The sequence below is a fragment of the Phalacrocorax aristotelis genome, chromosome 4 (assembly GCF_949628215.1).
Source record: "Phalacrocorax aristotelis chromosome 4, bGulAri2.1, whole genome shotgun sequence".
Classification (NCBI taxonomy): domain Eukaryota; kingdom Metazoa; phylum Chordata; class Aves; order Suliformes; family Phalacrocoracidae; genus Phalacrocorax; species Phalacrocorax aristotelis.
Genome location: NC_134279.1, coordinates 7380704 through 7407150, shown reverse-complemented (window position 1 = coordinate 7407150; position 26447 = coordinate 7380704). Strand labels below are relative to the sequence as shown.

General features: G+C 42.7%; 1 protein-coding gene and 1 long non-coding RNA gene across 2 annotated transcripts in view; both read right to left on the bottom strand.

Moving 5' to 3' along the window:
- FGF2 (fibroblast growth factor 2) overlaps positions 1 to 1367 on the bottom strand; it is a 29623-nt gene extending 28256 nt beyond the window's left edge. Inside the window, exon 1 of the mRNA XM_075090208.1 lies at positions 1122 to 1367. Coding sequence (XP_074946309.1) covers positions 1122 to 1305 — 184 coding nt within the window. The 5' untranslated portion in view covers positions 1306 to 1367. The remainder of the gene's footprint in view (positions 1 to 1121) is intronic.
- A 9917-nt stretch (positions 1368 to 11284) lies between these two features.
- LOC142056900 (uncharacterized) lies at positions 11285 to 15211 on the bottom strand. The gene is made up of 3 exons (XR_012660459.1): positions 15104 to 15211; positions 11995 to 12074; positions 11285 to 11337 (listed from the first exon to the last, which is right to left on the bottom strand). It is a non-coding gene; the product is annotated as an uncharacterized LOC142056900 (long non-coding RNA).
- Positions 15212 to 26447: the final 11236 nt, after the last annotated feature.

Genomic DNA, 26447 nt, shown 5'->3' with positions numbered 1-26447 from the left:
CCGGCAGGCCGCTGCCAGGTCGAAGTGCCCACACTGTACAGTAACAGATTTTCTCAAACCAGGAAGCGCACTGAGACTACCTATCTGACAGACAGCTACACAGCAACTCCTTGTACCTGTTTTGAAGGAAATACCTGACAGGCATTTCAAAAACTTGCTGCCACATCTGCAAAACTCCATGCTGAATACTTTTCAAAATATTCCGAGGTCTGCAAAAAGGCATTTTGCTCTTTGGGATAAAGAACAGCCGATGTTCCTAACAACAACCTGCCCCGTGCTCCCCGCAAGGCTGCCTGTAGCAGAGCGGGTGCCTGGCACCGCAGGCGAGCTGGGTCACGGACCCTCAAGACTGCACTGACCACTCAACCCGCGGGCTGTGTTCCCAGTTCAGGAGCCTCTTCCTCCCTCAAAAGATCAGGTACCACGGGACAAACTGTTTCTGCTGGTACTCATGGGTTTTGTTTTAGCTGTATTTTATCCATCCTGAATTAAGATTTTTTTAAAAAATCACAACGTGCAATGTTTTAAGCGAAAAAAAGGTGCTTTGAGAGTGCTTCGTTATAAACCTTGAACAAATTAACGCTCCTGTTGCTAAGAGTACTTGCACACTAAGAGCACGCCTACTCATGAGGAGTTACCTGCACCGGGAAAAAACCCACCTTCTTTCCACCTTCATGCTAACGATTTACCACTGCCGCGTAAAGCGGTCAACTGCCGTTACACCCGTTTGAGAGCTATGTAAACAAATTCAGACACCTTCAAGCACGAAAGCAAATCTTTCTGCATGTGACAAGCTCCGTGCCGCAGCAGGTTGAATGAGGAGACGCCAACCAGCGTTTGCACCGGGACGTGCCGCCGGTGCGGTACCCGGCCCTTGGGATGCTCCGGTCCGGAACCGCCGGACGCGCCTGTAGGAGTAAACCATACGTCGGTGCATACGCGCGTTTTACTTATATACGAGCGTACGCGTATTTACAGACTCTTTCCAAGCAAAGCTCGCCGCTGATGCTTCAGCAGGGCGGGACGGGCGCCGAGGCGCCGGCCCCCCCCCGGGAGCCCCGCTTCCCCGGGCGGAGGGGCGGCCCATCCCCGACCCGGTCCCGGTCCGCCGGGAGACTCACTGTGGGGGTCGCTCTTCTCCCGGACGCCGTCCACCCTGCCGTCGGGGTTGATCCTCAGGAAGAAGCCGCCGTTCTTGCAGTACAGCCGTTTGGGGTCCTTGAAGTGGCCGGGGGGGAAGGCGCCGCTGCCCCCGTCGTCGGGCAGCGCCGGCAGCGTGGTGATGCTCCCCGCCGCCGCCGCCATGCGCCGGGCCCCGGCGGCGCCCCCCCGCCGCCCCGGGCCCCCGCCGCCGCCCCCCGCCGCCAGCCCCGGGCGGCCTCGTCCCCTGCCGCGGCCGTCCAGCCTCGCCTCGCCTCGCCTCGCCCGCCCTGCGCCCGGTGCCGCTGCCCGCCGCCGAGGGTCCCGGCCCCAGCCCGTCCTCGGGAGCTGCGCAACGGCGCTGCCGGCCGGCCGGCGGCGGGGAGGGACGGACGGAGGGAGGGACGGACAGACGGACGGAGGGAAGGAGGAGGGCGGGCAGGGAGACGAGAGCCGAGCCGAGCGCGCCGGGAACGGGCTCCCCGCCGGCACCGGGCTGCCCCCGCCCCCGCCCCCGCCCGCCCCGGGGGCCGCTCCCTGCGCGGGCGGGGGGGGGGGGAGAGGCGGCGGAGCTGCACTTACCGCGCCGGTGCGGCCCCGGGGCTGGGAGCGGGGGGGCACGACGGGCCCCGGGTGGCGAGGCCGGAGGGCTTCCGTGGGGGAACCCCGCTCCCTCGGTCACTCCGGCAGCAGGTCCCGGGTGGCGGGGCCGGGGAGGCTCCGTGGGGGAACCCCGCTCCCTCGGTCACTCCGGCAGCGCTGGAAACGTGCTGCGGCAGGGGTGTCGGATGGAAGGTCGGACGTCTTCTCCTTGGGGTTTATAAAGAAAGTAAGTGGAGGGTTAATTTAAACCAGAAGTTATGCGGCCTCCGTATAGTTTTAAATGGTTTAAATCACCATATAGTAAAACGTGTTGACCTGTTAAAATCCACGTGGCAACCCTTTCACTTCTGTGTATTTACCAGAGGGGAACTCGTTCTGTTCCCATTCACCAGGAGCAAACTGACCAACGGGTGTCTACAAAGGGCCATAGGAGAAAACTCTGGCACCGGCCTTCCAACAACACTACTACTATTTCTAAAATACATAGAGCGTGTAGACCCATTGAATACATTTTGTGGTTGCGGCCGACAACAAAACAGGACAAAGAGGTTTGTTTCCAAACGCATGCTTTGCACCCCAGATGTGTCCAGCAGCAGGCTGTGCACGCCTGCTCCTTGGGGAAGCTCTCTGACTTCAGAGGCAGCACAAGCAGCCCTGGACAATCCCAACCGGGATGGCTAACACCGGTCTCTTCATTTCACAGAGCCACCATACTGCAACTTGCACGAAGAAATAAACACCAAAAAGCAAGACGTGCCGTCCAGCACACATGATTTATAACATTCTTTTTTGCTACCACATGTGTAAAGGAATTTTGTTGCCCATCAAACTTCCCAACTCTGATCCCTCACAAGCCATAAATTGTAATTCTTTACCAGAACTAGTGACAATTACGCTGCTTCCCACACCCTCACTCCAGAGGCTTAATCATGATGAACCGAGAAGGCACAGCACGGCGCAGCCCGGCCCAGGGCAGGTGCAGGTTCACCCCATGTCAGCCGGCCGCACCCTCGCAGTGCCGCGGGCACGGCCAAGTGTTAAGCGCTTGCCGTCATCCTCCACGCGTGGGGATTTCAGCCCTGTTGCTCATGAGCATTCCCCCCCACCCCGTTACATTCTCCAGCTCTCACTTCTTGCCGCCCGTCCACTTATGACGCTTTCTGCTATTTCTCCTGGAAAACCCACCGTTACCACTGTACCTGAGAGTTGTGGACAGTCGCAGCCAACAGCGAAGACCCTCCTTGTTTCCTCTTGCTCTTCTTCTGCAACAGAAACCGTGTTCAGGGCATTTTGCCTCCTTCCACTATAGTCTTCCAAAGTCCTTGCCTCTTTCTTGCCCATCTTGATGAAGGGAAGACGAAGGGGTGAAAATATCATTCTTAAACCTGTGCAAAGGTTTTTAAAAAATAAAAAACAAAACAAACAAAAACAACAAAGTAAAACCCCCAGAGAAACTAAAAAGCTTTTCTAAAGACTAACCATCCATAGTTCCACTCAACCATTTCTGTACCTCTGCCTTCCCCTGCACACACAGCAGGCCGTTCACAGCTCTCACATACCAGAGGCTGGGCACTGCCCTGGGAAATCGCGCTTCAGCATCGCATAGGTCAGCGCTCCATCTTCTGGGAAGAAGGACACGACCGGCGCGGCAGAAGCAAGGCCCTGTGCCCCAGGAGCACCCCGCTGTGGCCAGCTGGGAGCCCTGCCACTGCGCTGCCAGCAGCTTAAAGACCAGGTTTCACAGGATGGGGCCCTGACATTTCTGAGGGTCTTCTGAGCCCTGGCCCCCATGATGGGGCCCAAGGCAGTGGTGGCAGGGTGGGTAAGGTAATCAGCCCAAATTCCTTACCAAATAATCCTTTTAAAAACTTGTGCAGCTGTAAGTGGCACAACGCAGCTTGAGAGCTCTTTCGAAGCTTGTCATTGGGGCTTGTACCTGTGGGGCCCAGAAATAAAAGACAACGGACCTAAAATGGAAGGTCATATTACCCATATCTGGACCCACCCCAAGATCTGCCAATTTTCTTTTTCTTTTTTTAAATTTTCCTTTCTTTCATTCTTCAAATGGAAAACGTGCCAGCTTTTATTTCCTCCATTTTACTTTCTTCTGCACTCCAACCTCTTAATATGGTCATTAATATTCCTCTTAACATTGACTAAAGCAATTTTGGCAGTAGCATTTTCCCTTCTTGTGGCGCCGACCACGTTATCCCCACCACCACCCTTCCTCAGCTCAGAACTTGCGCACAATTACACCCATCAGCTACTTCCCCTCCACCCAAACCATTAAGTATCACTGCTTCCAACCCCCTTCATAAGCCATCTCTTGGCCTGCTTAAAACATACTCCATGTTAAAATGCCTTAAACCCTACTTTCCTTCTACTTCAAAGATAGAGGCCTATTCCCTAAGCTGTTCCATTTATCTAAACTACCCGCCTTTTTGTGTTTGCCTTGTCTTGTAACCAGCTAGATTTTTTAATAGCTTACCTCTTACAGAGAAAAACCTGTTTTATCCACTGCTGCTGTTATACTATGGGGCCATACTGAACACAAGGGACTTCATAAACAAGACAGCCACCCCATTCCAACAGTAGATAACTGTGGGCCATCTGTATATCCACATATTGCCTTTATTCAATGCATAATGCTTAAATTTTTAGAGACCCTCAGTAGCACCATACTCGGAACACCTGAAAAAGAAAAAAAAAAAAAAATCACACAACCAAACCGAAATTATCCTGTTAGTCTGGTTACAAAAAAACCTTGAAAAATGCAAAAGTAATTTTGAGATATTCCAAATTAGGAGTAACAAGCTCCATCAGTTTTTAATTTTTAACCCAAAGTGCAAGAATCCGATCTACAACTTTCCCAGACTTCCCAGCAGTTACTACTACAGATCATGCCATATGACAACCCCAGAAAATTTCAATCCCCTTTCATGGAAGCTGCTTTTGGGTGGGTTTCAGCCATACATCCTTGACGGTTTGCTAGGGCTACATCTCCATAGTGTGTTTGGTCACACAGGTGAAGATGGTGTTTGAAAGGGGTGCTAAATTAATCTGCAGAGGACCTGCATATACTATAAAATTAAAACAAAACCAAAACAGGTGCTCATATTTTGAAAAGTAATTAAAACTACAGGTAAGCAAAGACACGCAGGAACACCTTGGCTCATCCATCTTCCCACATTAAGACATATCATCAGCAGGTGGTTTCTATCAACACGGCAGCTGGAAATGCTTCCAACTGTTAGATACGTAACATCAGCCTCAGGCCTCCAGTCCATCACAGCACTCCTTGATTCTCAGGGTTTCTTGGCTTCCCAGTTTCTCCCTTTGGTGCATATCCAAGTAACGATTAGCCAAAAAGAGTTGGATAAGCTGTGTCTCTTTTGAAGTTTTTCCTGTGTTGTCTAGCACTCAGCTAGCAGTGGAAAAAACATGCCTCACTTCACCAGCATGAATCGATGCTGAATGTCTCCCACCAAATTCTCAGACATTCATTTGTCAAGGGCAACGTTCTCCGCAGAGTTCGATACTCACAGCCAGATCTTCTGCAAGCGTCTCTTGATTTCAGCATTACGCTAGTACACGGTCTGGCCCTTGGTTTATTGGAACGAGGAGCTGCCAGACAGCCGGTAACACCCCACTGGGGAGCGCCAGGTCTCGACCAGAGCAGGGAATAGCCTCCGTGTCGTCTGGCCTCATGCAGTGCCTCGGTTAGGGTAAGCCTCATTCTCTCCAAATCATCAATATGTATCAATGTCTTACCACGCACCCTTTCCTGAGTCTCAAGAATACAGTGATAACAGACCTTATGTACAGCCAAGTTCTAGCTAGACTTCTCTGACAGTGGGTTGTAGTCAGAACCCGCTAACCTAGTCTAATTCGGTCTTACCTGGTAAATCCTTAGCATTAGGGAAGGCTGTTTCTTCCTCCAAATAACCCTGTAAGAAGGGCTGCAAAGCAAGAGGAAGGCAATTTGCAGTTACGGTGTTTTGTGAAGAACAGAGTTGTACTAAGATCAGAAAGGCGAAAGAGCATTCTCCCCCTCTCTCTTGTCTAACTTTCTGGATGTTGCAATTCTCTGCTCCAGATGTCTCCCCCCAGCCTAGAAAAATAAATCACAAAGTAGGCACGATGTAGATGGTCCTTGAATAAATCCACCTTAGTGCTCCTTCCAAGTGGGAGATAACCTTAATGTGAGAGAACGGCTCTTGCACAGCAGTCCAGGCAGACATCTGGATAGATGACATATAGTAAGTGTCCTAATGTTTTAGTGAATTATTTGAGATAACACACTTCTGGGGAAAAAAATTACTGCTTAACTTTAGATATATTTCTTTTCTTCTAAGTCTGAGCATGAGTTTAAGAACTCAGTAGCGATGTATTCCACGGAATTCTTAGTTCTTTCACCATCAACAGCTGCTATTTATATTCTGGATCAATATTCATATGCTTACTCAGGAGCTTAAACACATGCTTCAGCTGCTTTGTATGATGGAAGCATACAGCCACAAATCTGTCTATAACAGACTGAATTTTTCTTTGAAATATTAATTACCATAGAAAGCAGTCTCATTTTTTGCTCACCTACTTTTGTAAGTGCAGTTTATGACAAAAAGTTCCTGTATTTTAAGTATATATGCATATTAATAAGGGCCTGAGAAAGTCTCCTTGCATGGCCACTTTTTTAAAAAGCTGTAACAGAAGTTCAGCTTTTCATTTACTTTTCTGATTACTTTATGATACTTCATCAATTTTTTTTTTTTTTAATAAAAGCTTATTTCTTCCCTCTTCATCTTTTTTTTTTTTTCTGGTACAAATAGTAGAAAGAAATGATAGAAAAAAAATCTCCTCCCTATTATAAACCTCTTATAGTCTCCATGCCGGTTCAGAAGAGTACTTTAACCCTGTAAAGCACCAGTGGACACTTGTTTGGACACTTGTTTATGTCTTTCTAAAGTAAAGTTTTCTGCATATATGCTTAATCCAAATATGACCACAGATGGCCAAAACTTTGTTTTGGGTTGTCTTTACAAATGGTTGATTTTTGAAACTTAACAGCCCAGGATGGCTGAAGATAAGAGAACTAACAATCCAGTGAGGCTTAAATTGGAAGTAAATCAAATTTGTTATGTTCCAAAATGATTGCACTTGGAAAAAGAACTGAACTGCCTAGAAGCAGTGACAGCTGTTGCAGATATAAGAGATAGAGTAGTGACCTCAACTTATGAGAAACAAGAAATAGAGTTCTAAGTACAAATATTTATGGAGGTTAGAGTTCAGAATTAGCAAAATTACCACTCTCCCTCTCTTGAGTATATATCTAAACACATATATATGCTCTCTCTGTATCCACATTATAGAAAGTAATACACACAATCAGCAAAATTACTCTAACGAAAATAAACGATGTCAATATAAAGATTGATAATAGTAATGAAAAAAGACAACTTTTAAAAATACTCTGAAATGAAACATCATGAACTCAAAGAATTTGAGTTAATTTCAGATTTCAAAGAAATCCAAATTTATTAAGGTAAGAGATTCTTTAGTGGAAACAATCGTAAAACCACCTCTTTTTCTTGCAGCACTGCTTTAAATAACCGTAAGATCATGATTTAGGTGCTTATCTCTTCTGATCCCACGTCACTGGAAGGGTAGTGGCTGAAACAGTCAGAGGTCCAGCTGTCCTTCCTATCTCCAGGACAGCGGTGGCTGAGCTGCCCCCCGTGGGCTCTGCATCCAGGCAGTTTAAAGACCTTGATGTTACGACGGTCCTGCCAGTCTGGTCCCAAAGTAACTTATCCCCTGCTTAGGGCTTAAGACGTGTTTCAGTTTCATTATATCACTACAGGGTAAAGCAGTTGCTCTTGCGCTGGAAATGTTTGGACACAAGCTTATTATAGGGACACAACCTAAGAGATGATAGGGAGATCTTTTTCCCTATAGTGGGGGGAAAATAGTAGTGCTTGTGAGGCAGATACAAAAATGCAGCCAGTGTCCGTCTTTGTTGTTGTTGTCATTTAAGAAACCCATTAACCCCTTTTGAACAGAGCACATACAAACATTTAAGAAGCAGATCTTCACATAAACACAGAACAGCTGAGGTTGTCAGGCACCTCTGGAGATCATCTGGTCCACCCCACACCCCCTGCTCAAGCAGGGCCACCTAGAGCTGGTTGTGACAAGCCTGCTTGCAACGATTCTAACAATTTTCGCTCTAAACGTTTCCACATCAACTACAAACCACTTCAGGTCAAAAATTCTCTCTCTCTCTGTGTTATGCTGCCCAGCAAGTGATCAGGAAAGAGCAGAAGATGTGTTGCAGGTTCTTCTTTATCCTCTTGTAAATTAGGTTCTTGTCTTTTAAGGATCGTACGATTCCTAACTTCCATATGGGCTAAGTCTGCAGAACGCTAAATTATTCACAGGACTGCAGTTGGAAATCAAAATATAGGTGGAGGTGAGGAAAATACTCTTTCCGTTCAATGGTATGCTACAGTACAAGGCCAAACTAACTTCATGGAGGAATACAGCAAAGACAGACTATTCCCAAGGAACAGGAGTTACCACATAATGCAGCTTTCATCATTTCACATTCGAGGGCAAGGAGAGATGAGATCAGCGAGACACTCCAAAGGAAAAAAAAAACCCAAACCTGTTATTTTACTGTATAATGGATTTAGTTTCTACCATTTGCTCGAACAAAAACCTTGCTCTTTATTATTTCTATAGAATTTTTTAGCTAGCAGGTAGAAAATAGCAGAAGTAAAAAACCGAAACCCACTCTCTCGGTAACAATCTGTACTGATAGTATTCCAGAAGGAATGTCACAATAACTCTCCCGTTTGTTTTCTCTTTGTTTCAGGACGGTTTCCATGGATCCCCAAACCTAGGCCCCACTGAAGGGCTCCCCAGAGCATAACGCCATGTAGCCGCAGGTCACAGACCAAGCATCACATGCAGAACACAAACAGAATTCCAGTAGCGCAGTCAACACATTAAACCTCTTGCAAATACAATTTACTGTCCAGGATATCAGCATGCTAGTATTTGAGAAAGGAGAGACAGGCCCTGGAACGCTGTAAGAAGTGCAAATAAATTATACCGTCCCTTGTGCTGTATTAGCTTTTCGTTTTAGGGAGGGAGAACTATCCCAAATGAGTCTGAGGCAGCATTTAGTGCTGGGGTGGATATAGTTGTTATTGCTCTACCACACCCCAATGCATCCATCCATGCGACGACTAGCTTAGGTGAAACGCTTTCTGCAATTCTCCCCGTTCTCAGCTATGAAATCATTCTTATATGTCTTTAAGTTTACCGTTACCGCACACGAACCTACACCTCCTACAATATCTGAAGTCACAAGTACTGTAAGTGAAACTTAAGCCAACTGGCTCTTGTGAAATCTTGTTTGTTTCTTGGAGAGACGCTTAGCGCATTTCTTCGTGGTAGTTAAAAAAATTAATCTGCTGTCCGCATGCCAAAACAGAATTTGCAATCTGCCAAAAAATGAGTTTCCCAACTCTGTCCAGGCCATTATCTCAAACCTGACCAGCAATAATTAACTTCCAAGCATCTGGGAGGTTAAATTGCTCAGTGATCTGTCATCTTCTATGCAAAAGCAATACTCATTTCACACTATTTAGTTTACATTCATTCTCCCCTCAGGAAGAATTAGAGAATGAATGCCTGCATAAACCACTTTGTTTCACCCTCATTAGTCTTATCAAATCCAGTCTTCCATGGACATTTTGTGAGAATATGCCCATCTTTGAAAGCAACCTGAACAGTGAAAAGGGTTTGCATGTTGCTATGTAGTCCTTATCTTGGTGACAGTAAATCATTGTGCAAATGGATTTTGCTTTTTAGCTCCTAATCAAGTATCGATGTGAAGATATCTCTGCTTACAGACATGACAGTAGATAATCCGGAAAGTGGTAGAAGGACCTGCTCATACTTGACTGGTTGCATATTGGTTTTCCTGTAGAAGCTGTATTGCCTGGCCAAAGAACCACCAGCAAATGCCACATTAACATGGCCAGCTACTGAGCTCTGCCTTGTTCAACTGCCAGCCATGAATTCCAGCCATTTTGCCCTTCAGCTGGCATTTAGGAAAACTCTACAGACCCCTGTAATGCTACTACAACACGCAAGAAAAGCTAGCTGTATCTTAAAGTGAATGCTGAAGGTGCAAACTCCAAGCAACAGAGACTTAAGGGTGAAAAGCAAGAGTTACAGGTGCCATTACCAGTCTGAATATTTGCTCTGAAGCCTTAGTGGTCTGTTAATGTTGTTAATCTGCCCTAATCTAAAACTCACAGATTCTCTGCTGATACCCTAAGGGGGTTAGCAGCTGATAATGGAGAAAAAGCTGGACACACTAGCTTTGCCACAGGCCACAACTGCTCTGTGACATTAAGCGTAAAAGGTTGTCCCCCTGGACATTGAGCAGCAGTAGTTGGTAGGGATCAATGTGTGCATGTTATCAGTGGATTTCACAAGTCTTCTGACAGCAGAGGAAGGGAAAGGCTGTGTAATCCTCCCCAAACCCAGGAATGAAACCAGGAGGACACTGAAATAGGCACAGACTCATCTTCCTTTCTCTTGTCTGCTCCACCCTCCACCCCCAGCCTGTCTCGTCTCCTCATTCTTTGTCCCCACCCTGTTCCTTTCCTTTCCCCTGCTGTCACGCACAGGTTTCTAGCCTGTTTCTAAATCTTTCCTCAGCTCCTCATGCCAAGCTCTGTACTTTGGACTTTTCCTTTGTATCTCACCATGGCTGCTAGCCATGTGCCTCATAGCTGGGTTTCCTTTCCCCACTTCTTAATCCCTGCCTCCTTTCTTGAGGTTCAAAGCTCATGTTCTCATTCCCCAGCCAATCCTCATCACCCTGTACCTTAATTTTTCCATAGACTTTTTCATTTTCCTCTCCCCTGGCACTTTCCCTCCTTGCAGTAGTTCCCAACTCCCCATTTCACTCTCCTTGCAAGACAGTAGCCTCCAGTCCCATCAGACTGCCCGTCACCATCAGGCTGGCACGCCTGCCTGTGTACGGCAGGTAACGCTGGACGATCTCCAGCCAGCTCTGCTGGGAGCCCTGCTCCTCAGGCCACTCCTCAGCCCTTCCTTCCCGGCACAAACCAGCCCCGGGGACCCAACACTGCCCCGCACTGTCACATCACTTTGGCCTCCACTGTCCCCAGAAGGTGAAGGAGAAGGCAGAGGAAAAGGGGGGCTCTTTTGCCCTGCTTGGTATCCCCCTTTCAACTGTTCTCCAGCCCTTCAGCATAGAAGCTCTAACTGGGGCAATTCTGAAGCATCTGGACAAGTTTAATGGTTATAACTAAATCAGTCACAAGGCTTCCTCTAAAATTTTGTGGAACCAGACAAAATTTTAACTGATCAGTTTCAAGCTTGCATGAATTCCTTTCTGACAAAAAAGGCTGAAAAACCGAAATAATTTTTAGAACTCATACAACTCTTACCACAAAACCCTTCATTCTTCTTTAAAGAAGATAATATTGCATAGATTACCTCAGCAACTGCAACCGATCACAAACTCGGACATCTTCCAGGGGTGCTTCACTGTGGGGAAAAATAATAAAAATATATGTGGCTAACTTTATTGCCATAAATATTAAGGCCTTTCACCTGACTAATCACACCCCTTGAGTCATTTCACTGAAGTCAACAAGTAACGTAAAAACAACAAAAACTCAGTAAGCAAATAATGATAAAATCCTTTCCTTCAAAGGCCAGCGAGTCAAATTCGTTGCAATTAATGATATTCATTAATTAAATTAAATCAAGGTGGCTGGCTAGCATTTTTAGTGCGTATGTTTGCATGCATGTATTATACACACAAGGAGGCATATAACTGAGTGCTCAGGAGTCTATTTTGTAAAATTCACTGGGCATCCTGGCCAAGATGAGTGCTGGATTTTAGCCGTTATTTCCATTCATAATTCGAATTGCAATTGTAATTTTTCAGACAGAATAATCGCAGAGTTTTTATACTAAAATGACAGCAGTTTATGAATCAATTTATGGGCTTTGTCATCTAATTATTCATTTATTTTAAAAAGACCAAATTAATATTGATGATTCCTTTCAGTGGGTTACACATCACATTTTATGTCAGTTGCTCCTAATATGAAGTTGGGCTTCCCCTTTATTAATTTCTTCCCCATTGTTGCATTTCTCACTGTTGTTGTTGGAATACAAACAAACAAAGACACTCACCTCAGAGGTATTAGCTTTTTCTTATGACATCAGTGTGTAGGCTGTGCAAAATCGAGGCATCAGTTAGTCACTCGCACCATCTGTGTGGGCCCGAAGAAAGCAAGATGTAATCTGTCATATGGTGAGCTTTGTACAAAACAGCAACAATCCATATTCAGCTGCGCAGATGAAATGGATCCCTTGAGGAGCTTCAGTCTGCCAGAGCGCGCGCTTGTGGGTGTCAGCTGCTGGGGGTCAGCTCTTCATAACGCAACGAGGGAAAACTTTCTGTTTGTCCAGGCAAGAATCGGGAGGGTGGTGGCAGTCAGCTTGACAGACCAGAGTTTGCTAGCCAAACTGCAGTGGTATTAAGTAGCACTTTGAAACTTCAGAGCCAACATCCTTTCTCATTTTCAGTGATGTAAGAAAACTTGCTCCGGGATGATTTCAATGCAAGACAGGAGGAAGTAATGAAATAATTCTTTTTTGCTTTTTACTTCCCACCAGAGTAAATCCATTGTCCTCCCTGGCCTCTCTGAAGCTACCACGATGTTGTTCCTCAAAGCAGGGAAGACAGGAGTCTAGCATGCAAAGGAAAAGGCTAAATGCATAGTTAGCAGGTCTACAAAAGTCTCCCTGCGTAAAGGATATATCCCCAGGCTACCTCACCTAGTTGGTTGGAACTGATGATAACATTACTTTTTACTCACACCCTTCAAATAGCATCTCTCTGCTGACTTCCTTGGCACTCATCTCTGGATTTTATTTTTAGTGCATACAGATGACAATTACATGAAGGTACAGCAATATTTTTACCTACGGCACTTGCATGTTCCCAAGAAATGTATACAGGAAACTTTACGGCCCTACATCAGATTACTTCAGCTTGTGCTGAACAGAATTCCCGTAATACATGTTTTCACTGAATAGGTGCCTTGTCACGATCCCTACCATTACAGATACTGCAAGGCGACATCAATGCCCTGGCAACGCCTTCATTTTTATAAAGGGTATCTGTGGAGATGACTTTCAAGGACAATTACTTATTCCAACCCCCTTTTCACAGTGGCACCAAGTAGCCTGAAAGGCACTATCGGTTGCTGAGTAATAGTTCTCCTTTCTTCCTTATATAACGCTCACTAATTTTTGGGACTTCTTTTGTTTTTTAACATAAAGAACTCCAATACTTATTTTCAGGTTAAGTATACAATCTCATGCACAAATTTATTACTGAGCATAGTTATTTTTATGGAACACTGGGTTTTTTCCTAGTGGTTAGTTTCACCACAGAGACACAGATGAGTATAAATACTTTCCCCAGCTGTGGCTGGGAAATGGAGAACAGAATGCAGCAAGAGAGAGCTGAGATCTTTAGCATACAAAAGACTCCAAAATACTGAGGGAGGAGGAATGCAGTCTGTCTTCTCATCCCAACAGTCACCAGAAGGGGAAGACCAAGCTTTCTACTGTATTAGAGTTAAGAAAATGAAAGGAAAAAAAAAGGAAAGTGCCTTTCCTTATGCTTTTTCTGTAAGCACTAGAGCCAACCCTTTTCATGTTTTGCTGCATCTAATAGTGTGTGCTCTTGTTGTCTGGTTTCTAGAAGTCTCCATGCTCCAGAAAGGGAAATAGATGAGTTGCAAGTATCATAACAAAACTCTCAGGGACTAGGGGCAGGAAGAAGCGGAAAATGCAATATAAGGAATGAGTTACTGCCAATGCATGTTTTCTCTAGAGCCTACACAAACATAAAGTTAGGTTAATTGTCTAACAAAATCTGTGATTTTATTAAATAATTAGTTCAACCATTATTTTGAACTAACTTGATCCCATGTTTAAAGCAGCCCAGCCAGTGTCACATGACTGGCAGACACATGCAATTAGTGAGTGTTTTCATGAGTCAATTGGGCCTATTTGGCAGCTCTATTTAAAACTTTTTTCAGGCGAAGGGGATGATTGCAATTAAATTCACTTCACTGGAGTTGTTAGCTTGATGGCAAGGCTCTTTAATCAATCCTCTTCTGTCATTCTTCCTTACACTCTTACCTTCAATACCCTGAGCATAACTTTCTAGAGAAATTAACATTTTAGGGCATCTCCATTTTGCCTACCATTTTTAAACAGCTGATTCCCAGACAACATCTCCCATGCTCTCCATGTTAAGCACCAATGAAGCATCTCAGCACTCAAACTGGAATCAATTCAGACCTCGATCCAAATCCCTTAAAAGTTATAGTATGGTTTAGGTTGGAAGGGACCTTTAGAGGTCATCTAGTCCAACCCCGCTGCAGTGAGCAGGGATATCTTCAACTAGGTCAGGTTTCTGGACTCTTTCAACTGATCATGGCAGCCACTGGTTTTAAGACATCTCAGTTCCCAGTCAGTTCTCTCTAGAAGTCCTGCCCCCTATGCAGCACACATGTGAAAGCACTTCATTCTAGGACATGCAGTAAGGAGAAATGAGTAAACATGTGACAGAAATACTGATTAAGTGATTTGCATTGTAAAAAAAAGCACAGTTTGTAGCTTTATCCAGTTACTTTTTAAGCAATTGTACGTAGCAGATGGAAGTAATCTTTCTGAAAAGAGGAAGAAAGAGAGGCCCCTGAAATTTTATGAAGGGGTGAACAAACACATTTTGGTTGCCACATGCCCAAGACACAACACCAAATTCCTCGCGGTCTAGGGAAAAGCTGCAACATGCATGTTACTTTATCACGTGTCAGGAAGCAACAGAGATTAATAGTTTTGGCTGCTGAAATTAGTAAAGCAGACTACCTTTGTTCTTCCATTCACATACAAAATAGATCAGCATTGAACAGCCTTTAACTATTTTTATTTCAGTCTCTTCATGTCAACTTTGCGTAATGTCTTTAAAAAAAAAAGAGATTAGCATGTATTATGATGTTTGGTTTACTGCCATGTGGGATAACTGAAAACACAATTACATTACCTCTCAGTCACAAAGCTTTTTTTCCAGGCTGGTTACATGCAAGAAAGGCAAATCATGCTGGAAGCAATAAGATGAAAAGGCTGGAACAAACTGTATGCAATTAGTAGACTAGATGGAATTGGCCAGAATTCAGATGCAGTACAGATGAGTATAAACAAAGAAGTTGCATTTGCTTACCTCATGCCTGAATTTGAGCTATTGATCTTAGCATATGAAAAGCAGTGGTACTGGGAGGAATTTAGCTGTAATTCCTGCTCTGTTGTAGTTAACTAAACTGTCATTGACTTCAACTTGTGGAAGATCAAGTTCAGAATGGTTAAGAATTTCTCCACTTTTAAAAGCATTCCCTTCAACAAGTTACAAAGCAGAGACAGGGCCAGAGGTCTGATCCTAACTGCTTTTAAAAGAAAACAGAAATATCAATAAGACCTTTGCTATGAGACTTCAGTGGAATCAGGATTTAGGTTCTAGGCCACAAGAGAAAAATCACGTGTAATAAAGTAACGCTGTACTGTTCCAGACCAGTGTAAAAAAATTCTACTTTCTGGTGTTTTAAGACAGACAAACCAAAAATTGTTAAAAAAAAAATCCTTACAAATGTGTAGGAATATCAAACAGCATTCAGAATGAGCACAACTCAGAGGAGGGTTACACATAGCCAACAAATTACGTTCATGTTGAAATGTGCGAGACGTGCTTTCTCTTGCTGGAAAGCATGCTTTATGATTTTCAGATCGATCTATTCTCACTAGAAGTTGAGTCCATCTTCACTGGCCATAAAGTATAATCTCACAACATTACTTTTTAAGGCAAATAATTTCTCAGACAGAAAAAAAGAATAACTCTTCTGAGACATAGCACTTGTTGCTAAACCTTTCTCAGGATGCAGCCGCCATTTGCATGGCAATTGTGCCACTCTCTAGGTTAGGGTAAAGACAGCCCTAACAACTTTTTTTTTTTTAATCTCCCTTTGGTACATTATTGCCCTTTTTAATCTTCAATTTCCAAGTGGTAGGAAAAGAAGAAATTTTCAACTCCAGGGACTAAAGCCACAGCCCATGGAAAGCAGAAGCAAGCAAAAGTGTTTAGGTACACCCAATTCTCTTCCCAAGATAGACAGGCATCGTTAGTTCAGATGAGACACAACCAGCACTCCACAAAACAAAAGCAACAACAAAAAAATCTTTTTAAAGTGTATGACACGATGGGGGAACGAGGTTAGTGCTGAGGGTAAATTCCAAATAGCTGGGCATATTTTTTCTGGATTGTCTCTTACGTAACCCCCAAAATTCAGTCTCACAACATCCTGCTGGGAGCAGAGGGGAGTGGGTTGGGAGCTCATTGACAAGAGCAGGCACATGCGCACATAGACACGCAGCCACCGCACGCACAAGGCAACAAGAATTAGCTAGTCCGCTGCAAATGTCAGCCAATTTCCTCAGCACTTCTTATTCACTGAAAAGTGAAAAATCTCAATAAACAGTCTCTGAAGAACTGCAAGTGGGGGAAGTTAGTTGGATTCATAGTCTTTCTCTGGTTACTGCTGTTGTTGGCTGCTTGGTAGCCTATACATCACTTCAGTTAAGTAACCAGTAAACAAGCAAGCATTTATTTCATAAGAATCACCAATGCAATTGGTGTTAACAAGTTCTAATTGTTATTAACAGCAGCTGTCATTTTAAGTTGACTAAGCACAGCAGCTCTGGGCTGCTGCTGTTCATGTTATCCCATGAGGCACACAAAAGACTTATTCCAGAATCCAATTTGTCCAGAGAATAGTTTTTCAGATGGTAGAGAGCCAGAAAGTACAGACTGGATGACAGCAGTGCTAACACTTGCTGATTTAACACACCTAGGAAACAAAGAAAGAGCTGAGAAGTGGAAGGAGAGTTTGGAGATGGACAGGCTGGATATAAATAATACCAATGCTTTCCACAGCCAGCCTTTCTAGCAAAGAAATACATTGGTGGTATACTTACACCACCTTGAAACAGGACCAAGAACCATACCTGTTCAGTGCTTCAGAATTACATATTTGGCAGACGATGAAATACGACCTTTGTCCCTAAACTACATTACTTTTCTGTTATTATTTTTAAATAACTTTCATTTCAGAGCTCTAATTTCCTGTTCTTTCTAGGAGAGTGGGCAGTAATAAGCTGTTATGAATGCTGCAGCTTTTTTAAAAAATAGGAAGGGAAGAGGAAGCAAGCAGATTTTCTACTCATCACAAAAAAGAAGACATTTCAGTCAACTGGGTTACAGTCAGAAACAAAAGCTGTTATGATCAAAGTAAAGCTTACAATGCACATCAGACAGAATTCTGAAATTAAATCATATCCCTTTACAGGTATTGAAAAATTTAATAAAAATTTAGGGTTAAAGTTCCAAAAGCAAGCACAGAAATTCACAGTTAAATACGTGGTCTCTATTTCTATAACAATGTCATAAGGGAAGAAAACCCCATCTAATCAGCAAGCACAGAAGCTTGAATTTTTACATTGGTTATAGTACTTGTGTTGACCACGGACACCTTTATTGACTTGGAATCTCCATAGAAAACTCAGCTGATGAGCGTTCACTTAAAAGTCATTGGTTTATGCTCCTCTTCAAAGCACAAAATTCAGTTTTTCCTACTCAAACCATCTCAGTAACTGATTATACATTTAGGATTATGTATATGAGGGAGAGGATTTTTTTTTTTTAATTACGAAGGTTCCAAAAATTGTGTAATGTTTGGTGTCCTGTTTTGTACCTGACTGGTCAAACCATTTTCCTGCAGCTATTTTGAACTTCCATGATAACGTAATCTGTTTATTCAGTCTCATGATTGATCTGATATACATGAAGAAATTTTATTCTGGAGAGCTTTGGTTTATTATAGTCATCTTCAATTCTAATAAATACTTCTGGTTCTGATGGAGAGACAGATCTATTTAACATATGGATCTAACCTCTAAAACGGAGGGTAGAATTATTCTGTGAAAGATAGGGGCATGTGTAGAAAATTTAAAAATAAATCTGGTTTACATGAAAGAAAATGTTGAACAATCATCCTAAACATTGTGTCAGCATCCATTTCATTTATTTACAAGACGTAAGTTCTTTTTCTGGCTTTTCTTTTTTCAGTAACTAAAGTTTCCATTTGTTACTCTTGCTCCTCCTGGAAATACAGCAGTAAACGATAACATAAATAATTATTACAAATACTTAGATGACTTTGCTGAAAGAGTATTTACCTCAAGCGTGTCCCAAGAGACATCAGCTCCAGTTTGGCTTAAAGGTTCCGTCTAACATAAAAGGCAAAATGTCCCTTTAGATAAAAGTAAGATAGAGGATATGTTACTAAAAAAACGTACAGGAAATGAGAAAGTATTAGAAATTGTGTTCTAGTTTAAGTGTAAAAAGATTATGACTCAACATATCATTGTCAATGACCCTTTATTTAAATGAATCCAGTTGATATGAACTGAATATACCATTTTCCAGAATAGGAGGCACATTTATATATGTCATAAATGTAGAATATCAATACATGCCATTATGTAGTATATCTAAAAAAAACCAGTGAGCTCCAGACGTGCTCTGAATCTTCCCGGATTCAGTCTCTTTTGACTGAAATCTGGACTTGAGCAACGCCTGATGACGTGCCTCCTCTGAGAAACCCCACTTGCAGAGAGCATGCAGAGACCACAGACCTTGCAGTATGCAGGAGGATAGATGGTAATTTCTAAAACTGAGATTAATATCATCCTCTACCACAAAGAAGTAAGCAGAAGTGATGGATTTTTATTTTATTTTCAACTTGGAATTTGTTTTATTTAGAGATGTTTAATTTATAATTATATCATGCTGACTCAACGCTTAGGTTTATTATGGTGCTCTGCCCAGAGATCCTCTTGGATGCTGCTTTTAACAGCTTCTTTGTGTTTCACAGATGGTCTGTATTTGCCTTTTGCCTCTTTTTTTTAATATTAATTGCAAGATTGTAAAATTAAAAGAAAAAGCAATAACAACAGCAGAACAATTTTAGGCTTCAAGCAGTTACCTCCAGAATTTGTTGTGGAACTGAGTTGCTTCAGATTAATGCAAGGTCTGCAACATACATATTATACCAATCTCTAAGTATAGTTTGAAATATTAGCAATGTGTAACGCCTTCACAATTATGCCTGATGTAACAGTAAGAGGTTATCTGTCTGTTGTAATTGCAGCTACTACAAAACCTCTCATTAGGAATTGCCATGTATTGTTAGTCTGCTGTAGGGCAGCAGACCTTTGCTGCCTTAAACATACCCGTAAGGCGAAGAGCAGACATTCGTTATTACAATGAAGTAATAAACCTTTAAAGACCTGGTGTGTGGGCTTACTTGGTTGACAAAGACAAGAAATGCTGGAAAACTAGAAAAATGGGAATGGGGATCTTCTTGTGAAATGGAAGAATGACGATACATCCTCCCCCAGAGCAGTTCTTTCTGAGACTGCACAGCCTATAGGCAGTTTGCTATAGGGTACACTGGAGTCCCCGCAGCCAGTGCAGTAGTCTGAGGAGGCCACATGGTTCCCACAGGTATCCCAAATATCAACCGTAGCCAACCTCTGGTAATCAACTTACTGCAGAAACAAACCAAAACAAGAGCAGCAAAAAACTGACTCATGGTATTCTACAGCCTGGCTTATATATTGCTCCCGATAACGTCAGGGAGAAAGTCCCGTCCACTGCTGGTACCGTCCTCTGGACAAGGCTGCACGGAGACTCCGTCTTACATTCACTTCATTTTCAGTGACGTTTCTTCTACAGGACTGGAAAGTCTTGAGAGATTGCAGCAAATCACAAGTAGGCTTAGTTCTTCTCAGAAGCAAACACTGGGATCTTGAGCCCAAATATTTTGTATTTGAGGATATTGTGGGGTTTGGCTTTAAGTCCCTCGCTTTCCTGCCAATTTCAAATGTGATTCAAAACTGAGTTAATTTTCTGATCTGTTGCAGTCATTCTCACAGGACTTCGTTAGAAGCAGAATATAGAGGGGATTGTAAGAAAATAAGATGGAAGAATTTCTGGAGCTGGCATGTCCAAAAGGAATTAAGACACTAGATCAGATGACAAGGCCATCATCTTTCTATTAATCCCTTGCCTTCCATGCACATTTTGGAGGCCTAGGAAGAATCCTCGCTTGCCTAGATTTTTAGTACGAAAAGCTACTCCTGTAGAGACAACCTCTACTGTTGACAATATGCTGTTTGACTGCCTTGTCATTAATGAACATGAAATTATCAGCTAATAAAAGATGGTGACACAGTAAAGCAATCCAAGAATAAATCCTAGACCAGTTATGACTCCTTCCCAGGAAGTTAAATTTCAGTGGGACTTTGCTATTGTTCTCAACAGACCGCAAAGAGAAACTCAGGCTGTAATCAGCAGTGACTTCAAGGCAAAGAAAAATGAGTAAACAAATGCCACAAAGAATCCTTCTTAGGCTGCTGGCAACCTAAGCCAGCTACAAAATTAGCCTCTGCTTGTGACGTTCAAACAGATGGGTGTCACCCAGGTGGAACAGATGACACATTAAACAACAGACAGTCTCTCACTCCATCATATTTGATCCCAAAAGAACAACAAAGCTCATATTTAAGGAAGAAGTTACTGTGATCTGCTATGTATATTATGCAAGTCATCCCACATGCATTTGGAGACAACGGTACAGAACACATTGTGTGATATAAGGGTTTTATCTACATTAATTTATCCTAGAGACATTATGGAAAGATAAGTCTGTAGCTGAGCTTCCTACACAAAACAAAACCTTTTTGATATGCCTGTAAAGCAGATATTTTGTTGCAAACAACAAGAGGAAGGAAGATTAGTTCCATTTAATAATAATTAGTTCCATTTAAAAATGAAACACAAAGGAGAAATGAAGTCCAGCAAAAGAAGAGAAATAGGCTAAAGGTAAAGTTACCTCAGCAAATGTACCATGCTTCTCTCTTTATGAAGAGGCACGAGCAGAGAAATGCACATGGGCTTAAAAAAAATGAGCTGACAGCTGCTACATGCATGGGGGAGGGTAGCCCAATGTTACTGTGGGTCCCACAGTTCATAGACAGACCTAGAGCCTGAGAGTTGAGCAGACTATTTATCTGATCAATATTAATGGCACAGTACTGAATATTTTGCTGAATGAGGTCCCTCACCGGGCCAGATCCTGGCCTGCAAGGCTGCTCTGGGGAATCCAGCCATCCCAGCGGGCTGACAACCGCCTCCCGGGGACGACAACCCACTCACAGGAGAAGCTCAGCACAACTTGCTGTACTGCACGTACAGGTCTTAGAGGATAAGTGACATTTTAAAGAAAGCTGGATCAGTTCAATTAGAAACTGGTTTAAACCCAGTGAAATTCCTGAGATGTCGAGCCGGGTAACTCCTAGCGTCTTTTCTCCTCAGGAAATTTGGGTTTTTTTCAGACAAATATTTAAAGTAAAGCAGGTAGGTTTTCATCTGTTTAGGATTCCTGCTGAACGCAATGAATTTGTAAACAAGGGAAGCAAAACAGGGTATGAATCTATTCTAAAGGAAGCATAATTAAGAGCGCTTTATTTTTACAGCCCACAGTAAAAATCTTCAGTAGCTAGAAACATTTGCTGTTTTTCAAAGCTTGGATATTTCAGAAAGACTGTTTTCCATCCAGTATCACAAGAGGGAAATAACCAAGACCAAAATAATGTCTCACAGATTTTATTTTATGTATGAATCAACTAGTCTAAAGGAAATACTACCTTCTTTGACTAGAAGCATGGAAGAGTTCAAGGATACAGTATGTATTTTTAAAGAAAAACCTAATACACATGTTTGGAAAGGAAGAGGACAAGACTTAAGCTCCTGGCAGTATTTGCAGACATCCACAGACATTTTGAATAGAGGTATTCTTCTGGGGGCTTTCACCTTGTCTGAAGGTTTTGTACTTGTTCCAGGTCTTGCGCTGTTTATTACATTTTTAAAAGTCAAGTTATTCTTTCCTACTGCACTGCAAACTAGAACATTACTCTTGCTAATTTTGGGGACTCAAGAAAAAACAGAGCAGGGGAAGAGCCAGACACAGATGAAAGCATAATTCTCAAAAAGCAATTTAAGTTTCCGCTTAAAAACAAACAAACAAACAAAAAATCACAAAACCAAACAGAAGAGGTAAAGATTTTCACCAAACCTGCAGCAATAATGTTAATCTTCTGCTTTGCAATATTAAAAACACTGTTGTCAAAAATGCCTGACCCAGCACTGCATCACATCAGCAATACAGGAAACATGGCAAGGGGCAACTTCTTATGTTTTTGTCAGACCAAGACAAATAAACAGACAGAGATCCAACATGCAGCATTAATATTAAAGCCATAAATAAAGAGATCACATGTAAAGTAAGCGATTGCAGATTATAAGGAATTCTTTAAAAGAGATATTAAAAAGAATTTGTGCAACTCAAAACCCCATGCATACGCTGCAGCCTCCTTTCATTTCCAGAGTATTTAAAAAGACGACATTCATTCCGTCCTGCCAGCGTGCCAATTCGTATGTAGAGGAACCGTTCTGCTCTACTGAGTTTGCACTGTATGTTGTATGACTACTAGTAGCTCTACTTGGCACGCTGTAACGGCTGTGGTTTAATCTTCACCCTATATTCCCAAAAAGAGCTACTGTGTTCATTGTCAAGGTTTACTACTACCCTCCCAGAACTACCCTGTCCTAGATATTATCCCTACAGAGTCCAGACTTGTGGGAATTCTGTATGGCCAAGCAATGCAGGAGGCTTTTAGACAAATTCCATCAGTTTTATCAGGTTTGCAAATCAAGGAAATGTCTTTCAAGGTGAAAAAGCCAAATCTTAAATGACACCAATCTTTCATTCATTATTACAATAATTCTGACTCCTATAACTATTTGTTATCTGAGGCCTCATTTTGTTAAATACTATATGAAGAGAATAAAGAGTTTCTTCTCTACAGAGTTTGCAGTTTTAGAGATAAGAGACAGATTGATAGAGCTGGATATGACCGTCTCCAAAGCTGACCGTTCTCTTTAAGTGACATTCCCTGCAGCAGATGTCCTTTAACTACTAGGGATGCTGGGCTCTTAATCCTCACAAAATTCTTCGGTGGAAGGCATGGCTCAACCTACTGCATCTCTGAAGCAATTTTTTTCCAGGTCATCACTAAGTACTCAATTGCTATTGCTATTAGAGCTTATTAGAGGTTCATCTGAAGAAGAACGGCTTTTAATGAAGGTTGCATTCCTCATCAGCATTAGCAGTCCTCAATTTTACATTTCTTTCCACTAAGAAATAATAAGAAAGACAACCTTTTCCAGTATTCAGACGAGTGAGGAAGGACGATCATGTTCTTGCAATAATCTGTTTCTTAGGGACCAAGCCTTTTAACTCCCCAGCACAACAGAAACTTCACTGACATTTTTAATGAAAAAAGGATTGGTTGCTGTATTAATTCATGACCAAAGCATGATTACCCCTTCCCCTCCAGTCTCCAGAGAATACCATATCAGTGAAATAACATCTTGTCAAACATGCACGTCAACAAAAGCATCTGTAAATTCACATTCAGGAACTGAATTTGTGGTAGTGGCTCATAGCAACACATAAACCAGAAAGAAAACAGCTTGACTGGCCTTTTAAAAGAAATCCGATTCATAACAAATCTTATTTTAACTTGTTAGTTGAGGAAGATGGATGTGAGCATTTGAGGGAGGGCAGGGAATGGAACATCTTATTTGTATAATGCCTCTTCACATCACGGCCACATGTTAAATTCCAAGTATCATGGTCTGAAGTTCTATTTTACAGGTAAGCAAACGCAGTTAATTAAAGCAGCACCTCTTGGCACAGACAGAAGTCACATACATTTAAATTAGCCCCTATATTTTGGAAGGCATTTCTTCAGCAGTTTAATAATGTCTGTTTAATGATCAGACTTGAACAAATAAGAGACACTGAAATAACCAATTTTAAGTAATTTCCTCCAGCTTCTCCTGGCCTTGAAACCCCTCTCTCCTTCCACAGTTTCACTGGTCTTATGAATGGTTGTGAGAGGAATCCGGAAGGCTGGAGGTCCTCCTCAAGCTTTGTTGGGAAACAGTCCCAAGTATCCATCACTGGAGCTGAGATTTGAGAGCTGTTCCCATATTAGCCACAGCAACTCCATGTATAGTAATTACTGATCTGACATTTGGCAGTTGTTGAGGTTATTTATAGCACTGCTCTGAGATGTCAAATACTTCAAAAATACAAGCTAGAATAATTGCATAGCCAGGGTCACAAATAAACCATTTTTTAAGTTAATTGCCTGGTACTTCAGATAAACAAAGAAAGATTTGGGCTTCTTTTCCAGTAAATCTCTCTTACTGCCAATTACATCTGATTTTCCTGGCTTCTGGCGGCTGTCAGCATACTGTCACAGCTAAACGGCTCCAGAAAACAAGTATCCTTGAACAAGAAGAACTTGAATGATATGCCTAGGATGGTTATTTAATTGGTGCTTACATAAACTAAGAGATGAAGGGCAGTGAGAAGTGAGGTACTGAACACTGACTACCCCATACCTCAAGCAAGGCATACTCAAGGAACTGGAATACTGTTACATTAGGAGGACTTTGCCAGTTAATTAAACTGATCTAATTGACTTATCTGTATTGCTGCGGGTGTACTAGTCTAATTTTCATCACTGTGGGGAATCAAGGACATTATACTTATATGGAATTATATACATGTAATTGCATTCATGACTGCTTCCCCTAAAATAGCATGTGCATGATATATACATATCTTTGAGGTGCAACCCACACACAGACCTGCAAATGCAGGGAGCAGTGAATGAAATACAGGAATTAATACCCAAAACAAGACATAATTCCTTTCAATTTACTGGACAGGTTCTTTTTGTACAAGGCTGTTCTTGGACACAGTTAGGATTTACTGACAACAGATAGTTATTCTGAAAAAGAAGGTATTTCAGTGGTTGTCTTTGACCTAAACAGGAGGTGAACAGATTAACTGCCCTAGTTTAGGATTGTATGATTAGACTATAGATTAGTGTTGCTAACTGAGAAACTCTGTCTGTTCCAGTATGTGTGTGTGTATATATAGATATATAAATAAAATGTATACAAATTATACAATTCCTCTGGAGTTATTTGGGCTCTCCAGTACTAACAGATAGGGTTTTTCTGTTGTTTGGTTTTGTTTTTTAAGTTTAGTCAGTGAAAGCAGTGACTCAGATTACACCTTGGAAATAAATCAGTTCACCAACTGTGTTGTTTTGTCATCTCTCCAAATCTGCAACACTAGTTAAATATTTGGTCTCACAACACAGCAGACAAAAGCTGTGAATAGCACTAAACCCCAACCTACTGATTTGAGCTGAAATAAAAGACAGTCGGGGCCAAGCTTCCCATTACTTCTAAATAAAAACTGCATGCTGTCTTTTATACTCCTGCAATAATTAAAAAATAATCCTATTGTTTGGAGTAGCACTTGGTCCCCAGGGAAAGAATTCCTTTCCATCTAAACAGATTTTTACTTTCGTTTTGAATCTCTGCCAGGCAGGGAAACCAAATACAGGCCTTCCCCACTTGGTTTCCCCCCTTCCCAGGAGCTCTTTCACCATCTGTGCATGATCATGGCCCAGACTTTCTTTCCACCCCTTTGAAAAGCACAGAAGGATTCCTCCCAAACATGTCTCATTGTGGGAACACGTGGCTGCTGTGGATGGCGCTGGTGAACTTGGGGTTGGAATTAACATAGGCCTGATGTGGAGGAAGAAGTTGGGGAATTGTTTTCTCCCTCCACTCAGAGAAGCACCTCTTCCCTGAACTGCCCTTATCCCTCCCTGAACTGCAAGTGACAGGGAACCACCACTGCCTCTCCTCCTGCTCCCAACCACCGCAGCTGGCACTGAAACCTGCCCAGGTTTTCCATGCACTCCCTATTCCAGAAACTGCTCTGCAGACAACTAGAGCCACTCTGCAGGGTTTCTGTCTGTCAATCCATGCACTAACAAATTCACTTATGGCTCTCGTGCACAGCCATGCCGAACCATCGAGCCGTTACGTACCATCCCTCTCCACAGCTGCTCAGGATGTTCCCTGTCATGTCCTCTGTGGGGACTCAGTGCTTTGAGCTCAAAGCCATTAATGCAAAGGAGATGGTGAAGGCTGTGGTCAACACTTGGCCCACGGAGATTGCACGTTAGTCAGTCTGCGGGAAGCTTCGCTGTGACCAGTTTACACTGACAATGTCTTTGAACAGCAAAAGCTTGAAACTCCCTTCTAAGAAAAACTGGCTTTTCAGAAGCCACCAAATCACTCAACACTGCAGACACCCAACTATTCATTTTTGTTCCTCTGCTAAATCTTGAAATGCACGCCACATGCCTGGAAAAGAGAGTCCTTGCAGGGGAACAGAAGCGCACCTCAGGCATTGATTCCTCTGATTACACACTCCCATCTAGTCCCTGCTGCATCT